At 47.2% G+C, this 6,906-nt stretch overlaps 1 gene segment (V, D, J or C); it reads left to right on the forward strand.

Moving 5' to 3' along the window:
- Positions 1 to 6,322: 6,322 nt before the first annotated feature.
- On the forward strand, positions 6,323 to 6,906 carry LOC137369686 (Ig kappa chain V-VI region NQ5-61.1.2-like). The segment is given in 2 exon segments: positions 6,323 to 6,362; positions 6,449 to 6,906. Coding segments are annotated over 2 exon segments (498 nt in total).

The raw sequence follows: 6,906 nt of genomic DNA on the forward strand, positions 1-6,906 counted from the left end.
AGAGCATTTGACCCAGATGGCTGAAGGCACAGCCGTCAATGGTGAGGCAAAGAAAGAAGGATCTGGAATATTCACCCCTGGCTAAAACTTCTGCCTTTATGTACCGTGTGGTTTGAAATTCGTGCTTTCAAAATTGGCGGTGGTATATAACCGCAGCAATATCAGTCATAATAATAAAAACAAGAAATGCTGGAAATACTCAGCAGGTCTGGCAGCATCTGTGGAGAGAGAAGCAGAGTTAACATTTCAGGTCAGTGACACTTCTTCGGAACTGGCAAATATTAGAAATCTCAAAGGTTATAAACAGGTAAAGTTGGGGTGGGGCAAGAGATAACAAAGGAGAAGGTGTAGATAGGACAAGACCGCAGAATAGCTGACCAGAAGGTCATGGAGCAAAGGCAAACAATATGTTAATGGTGTGTTGAAAGACAAAGCATTAGTACACATAGGGTGTTAACGGACTGAAAATTGAACAGCAGCAAGTACAAACATGAAAAAAACAGTGGGTAAGCAGTGGGTCTCAGTTTTATCCCCTCACGTCCCCACCTCAATGAATTTCACGTGCGTCACAACGTTGAGCTCTTCTTCCATCACCTCTGCCTCCGGGCTCACTTCTTTGACCAGGAGTCCTCCCCCAACCAGCAGACCCATTCACCCACCTCCAGCATTCTCCCTCTACCTGGACCCCTCCCTCTGGCCTCTTACCCACTCTTGATCTTTTCATTGAAAACTGTCAGCGAGACATTGGTCATCTCAATTTCTCTGCCCCCCTCACTCACTCTAACCTGTCCCCCTCGGAACATGAGGTACTCTGTTCTCTCAGGTTCAACCCCGACATGGTCATCAAACCTGCAGACAAGGGTGGTGCTGTTGTTGTATGGCGTACTGACCTCTACCTAGCAGAGGCTCAGCACCAACTCACAGACACTTCTTCCTACCTCCCTCTGGACCATCACCCCACCACCGAACATCAAACTACTGTCCACAGAACTGTCACTGACCTCATCTGCTCTGGAGATCTTCCCTCTACAGCTTCCAACCTCATAGTCCCGCAACCCCAGACAGCCCGCTTCTACCTCCTTCCCAAAATCCACAAACGGGACTGTCCCGGCTGACCCATTGTTTCAGCCTGTTCCTGCCCCACTGAACTTATTTCTTCCTATCTTGACTCTTTCTGTTCTCCACTGGCCCAGTCTCTTCCGAACTACATCCGGGACTCTTCTGAAGCCCTACGTCATTTTGACAATTTCCAGTTTCCTGGCCCCAACCGCCTCCTCTTCACTATGGATGTCCAATCTCTCTACACCTCCATCCCCCACCAGGATGGTTTGAGGGCTGTCCGCTTCTTTCTTGAACAGAGGCCCAACCAGTCCCCATTCACCACCACCCTCCTCTGCCTGGTTGAACTTGCTCTCACATTGAACAACTTCTCCTTCAACTCCACTCACTTCCTTCAAGTTAAAGGTGTTGCTCTGGCTACCCACAAGGGTCCTAGTTATGCCTGTCTTTTTGTGGGATATGTCGAGCATTCTTTGTTCCAGTCCTACTCAGGCCCACTTCCCAAACTCTTTTTCTGATACATTGATGCCTGTATCAGTGCCGTTTCCGGCTCCCGCCCCAAACTGAAAAACTTTATCAACTTTGCTTCCAATTTCTACCATTCTCTCTCCTTTACATGGTCCATCTCTGACACTTCCCTTCCCTTTCTCAACTTCTCTGTCTCCATCTTTGGGTATGGGCTGTCTACTAATATCCATTAGAAGCTCACCAACTCCCACAGCTACCTCGACTACACTTCTTTGCACCCTGCCTCCTGTAAGGATGCCATTCCATTCACCAAGTTTCTCCGTCTCCGTCGCATCTGCTCTGATGATGCTACCTTCCACGACAGCGCTTCTGATATGTCTTCTTTTTTCCTCAACCAAGGATTTCCCCGCCCCCCCCCCCCCCCCACTGTCGTTGACAGGGCCCTCAACCGTGTCCGGCCCATTTCCCGTACCTCTACCCTCACCCCTTCCCCTCCCTCCCAGAACCGTTGCAGGGGTCCCCTTGTCCTCACCTTCCACCCCATCTGCCTCCATATCCAAAGGATCATCCTCCACCATTTCCACCACCTCCAGCATGATGCCACTGCCAAACGCATCTTCCCCTCCCTTTGGAATGTCAGAATTCCGAAGGGATCGTTCCCTCTGTGACACCTTGGTCCACTTCTCCATTACCCCTACCACCTCGTTCACTTCCCATGGCACCTTCCCCTGAAATCGCAGGAGGTGTAATACCTGATCATTTACCTCCTCTCTCCTCACTTTCCCAGGCCCCAAACACTCCTTTCAGGTGAAGCAGCGATTTACTTGTTGTACACTGTATTCGCTGCTCACAATGTGGTCTCCTCTACATTGGGGAGAGCAAATGCAGACTGAGTGACTGCTTTGAGGAACACCTCTGCTCAGTCCACAAGCAGGACCCTGAGCTTCCGGTTGCTTGCCATTTCAGCACTCCCCCCTGCTTTCATGCTCACATCTTTATCCTGGGCTTGCTGCAGTGTTCCAGTGAACATCAACGAGGAAGAGCATCTTATTTACCGATTAGGCACACTACAGCCTGCCGGACTAAACATTGAGTTCAATAATTTCAGAGCATGACGGGCCCCCCATTTTTCTTTTATTTTTAGTTATTTTTTCTTGTTCTACAATTTTTTCTTTTTTTTTGTATGTTTATTTTATTTCATCTTAGTTTGTTCAGTTTGCTTACCCACTGTTATTTTCATGTTTGTACTTGCTGCTGTTCAATTTTCAGTCCGTTAACACCCTATCAAACAACCTAAAGGACATAGCTGCTAGACTGGGTCTGCAGCAGGTGGTGCGGGAACCAACACAAGGGAAAACATACTTGACATCATCCTCACCAATCTGCTTGTTGCAGATGCGTCTGTCCATGACTGTATCGATAGGAGTGACCACCGCACAGTCCTTGTGGAGACGAAGTCCCACCTTCACATTGAGGACATCATCCATCGTGTTGTGTTCCACAATCACTGTGCTAAATGGGATAGATTTAGAACAGATCCAGCAATGCAAAACTGGGCATCCATGAGGCGCTGTGGGCCATCAGCAGCAGCAGAACTGTACTCAACCACAATCCTTAACCTCATGGCCCGGCATATCCCCCACTCTGCCATTACCATCAAGCCAGGACACCAACCCTGGTTCAATGAAGAGTGCAGGAGGGCATGCCAGGATCAGCACCAGGCATACCTCAAAATGAGGTGTCAACCTGGTGAAGCTACAACACAGGACTATCTGCATGCCTAACTGCATAAGCAGCATGCGATAGAGAGGGCTAAGCCATCCCACAACCAACAGATCAGATCTAAGCTCTGCATTCCTGCCACATCCAGCCGTGAATGGTGGTGGGCAATTAAATAACTAACTGGAGGAGGTGACTCCACAAATATCCCCATCCTCAAAGATGGGGAGCCCAGCACATCAGTGCGAAAGATAAGGCTGAAGCATTTGCAACAATCTTCAGCCAGAAGTGCCGAGTTGATAATCCATCTCGGCCTCCTCCTGAAGTCCCCAGCATCACAGATGCCAGACTTCAGCCAATTCAATTCACAATACGTGATATAAAGAAACGACTGAATGCATTGGATACTGCAAAAGCTATGGACCCTGACAATATACCGGCAATACTACTGAAGACCTGTGCTCCAGATCCTTGCCATGCCCCTAGCCAAGCTGTTTCAGTACAGCTACAACACTGGCATCTACCCTGCAATGTGGAGAAATGCCTAGGTATGTCCTGTACACAAAAAGCAGGACAAATCCAACCAGGCCAATTACCGCCCCATCAGCCTACTCTCAATCATCAGTAAAGTGATGGAATGTGTCATCAACAGTGCCATCAAGCAGCACTTGCTTAGCAATAACCTGCTCAGTGACGCTCAGTTTGGGTTCCGCCAGGGCCACTCAGCTCCTGACCTCATTACAGCCTTGGTTCAAACATGGACAAAAGAGTTGAACTCGAGAGGTGAGGTGAAAGTGACTGCCCTTGGCGTCAAGGTAGTATTTGACAACGTATGGCATCAAGGAGCCCTAGCAAAACTGAGGTCAATGGGAATCAGGCGGAAAACCCTCCGCTGGCTGGAGTCATACTTAGTGCAAAGGAATATGGTTGTGGTTGTTGCAGGTCAATCATCTCAGCTCCAGGACATCACTGCAGGATTTCCTCAGGGTAGTGTCCTCGGCCCAACCATCTTCAGCTGCTTCATCAATGACCTTCCTTCAATCATAAGGTCAGTAGCGGGGATGTTCGCTGATGATTGCACAATGTTCAACACCATTCGTGACTCCTCAGATACTGAAGCAGTCCGTGTAGAAATGCAGCAAGACCTGGACAATATTCAAGCTTGGGCTGAAAAGTGGCAAGTATCATTTGCGCCACACAAGTGCCAGGCAATGACCATCCCCAACAAGAGAGAATCTAACCATCTCCCCTTGACATTCAATGGCATTACCATCGCTGAATGCTCCACTATCAGCATCCTCGGGCTACCATTAACCAGAAACTGAACTGGAGTAGCCATATAAATACCATGGCTACAAGAGCAGGTCAGAGGCTAGGAATTCTGAGGCGAGCAACTCACCTCCTGACTCCCCAAAGCATGTCCACCATCTACAAGGCACAAGTCAGGAGTGTGATGGAATACTCTCCACTTGCCTGGATGGGTGCAGCTCCAACAACACTCAAGAAGTTTGACACCATCCAGGACAAAGCAGCCCACTTGATTGGCACCCCATCCACAAACATTCCCTCCTCCCACCACCGACGGAAAGTGGCAGCAATGTGGACCATCTACAAGATGCACTGCAGCAATGCAGCAAGGCTCTTTATACAGCACCTTCCAAACCCGTGACCTCTATCAACTAGAAGGAGAAGAGCAGCAAATACATGGGAACACCATCACCTGCAAGTTCCCCTCCAAGTCACACACCATCCTGACTTGGATCTATATCGCCGTTCCTTCACTGTTGCTGGGTCAAAATCCTGGAACTCCCTTCCGATCAACACTGTGGGTATACCTACCCCAAATGGACTGCACCGGTTTCAGAAGGCAGCTCACCATTACCTTCTCAAGGGCAATTAGGAATGGGAAATAAATGCTGGCCTGGCCAGTGACGCCCACATCCCATGAATGTATAAGAAAAAAATCTGTACTAATGCTTTGTCTTTCAACACATCATTAACATATTGTTTGCCTTTGCTCCATGACCTTCTAGTCAGCTATGCTGTGGCCTTATCCTATCTACACCTTCTCCTTTGTTATCTCTTGCCCCATCCCCGCTTTACTTGCTTATAACCTTTGACATTTCTAATATTTGCCAGTTCCGAAGAAGGGTCACTGACCTGAAACGTTAACTCTGCTTCTCTCTCCACAGATGCTGCCAGACCTGCTGAGTATTTCCAGCATTTCTTGTTTTTCCAGCATCCACAGTATTTTGCTTTTAGAACAATATCAGTCAGTTTTGGTAGACACTTTGCAGCCAGGAAATTCCTTCCAGCGCTTTTCTGTCACAGTTTAACAGTGAGCAGGAGAACAAAGCGAATGTCAGATTGCACTGGGATGGAGCTCCTGACCCATCAATATTTCAGCCGACAAGCCCAAACTCAGCTACCTGAGAATCTTGATGACACGGTCACAGAGATTATTGGCTTTCTTGAATCATTGCTGTGTGTGTGTTGAAGGTACCCCCTCAGTGCTGTTACGCAGAGAGTTCCAGGATTTTGAATCAGTGATGTTGAAGGAATATTCAAGTCCAATCGTCGTGGCTTAGAGGTGATGCTGTTCCCATGCATTTGCTGCCCCTGTCCTTCAAGGTGGAAGTCGCTGGTTTGGGATTTCCTGTCGTGTTGGTCATCTTGTATCACAATGTTAAATATTATGTGAGGGCAAGAACGAATCAAGCTTTGCTGTTGTCATGCTGTTAAAAAATGGTTGTGCAATTCAATGGAGATTTCATTTTACATAATAACTAATAAATACTGACATTAGAAGTCTGGAACACAGACAAGAAATGCTGGAAATATTCAGCAGGTCTGGCAGCATCTGTGGAGGGAGAAGCACATTTCAGGTCCGTGACCCTTCCACACAATAATGGAAGTCTGACTGAAAGGCGTGACTAGTGTCAAATGCTACATGTATACCAGGAGAGAACAGTATGAACAGGAAGTCGAGTCACACGCGGAATGTTGTGTTAGAGTCATTGCCCTATAGATTTTATCTAGATGTTAATACAAGTGCCTCACACCTCAAACAGGCAACATGTTGCTGTGTTGGGTTGTTTTCGTGATATTTTTTGCACGTAAATGGATTTATTCTTTAACTGCGTTTTATTTGTTTTATTCAGACTGTAAAATTATCTGTAATTTGGTGTTTCTTTCCCCACAGATGGATGTTTTGCTCAGGATTTGAAACAGAAACAACTGTCAATCACCATGCGAACGCGGAGAATTCGTACAATTACGTGTGAGCTGGGTGAATCAGTCAGTGCTTCCGTTATCCATTGGTACAAACAGGCAGCGGGACAGCAGCCCGTTCGGATTCTCTACTACGATGGGAACGTTCGTCGGGATGACGGATTCGAGAAAAGGTTTTCAGCAAGAAAGACTGCAGACAAACAATATGTTCTGCTTATTGACGGTGTAAAGGCAGAAGATGCCGCCACCTATTACTGTGCCTATTGGAAACACAGAGTTAAACAGAAATTCAATCCGCTTACAAAAACCTTCAACACTGCAATTCAAACATCACCAAAACAACATCCGATTCAACTAAAAACTGCCGAAATCTTCCTCCTTCAGTTAAAGGTTTACTCTCTCACATATCGTAAAAATTACACAAAGTAA

The sequence above is a fragment of the Heterodontus francisci genome, chromosome 5, assembly GCF_036365525.1.
Source record: "Heterodontus francisci isolate sHetFra1 chromosome 5, sHetFra1.hap1, whole genome shotgun sequence".
Classification (NCBI taxonomy): domain Eukaryota; kingdom Metazoa; phylum Chordata; class Chondrichthyes; order Heterodontiformes; family Heterodontidae; genus Heterodontus; species Heterodontus francisci.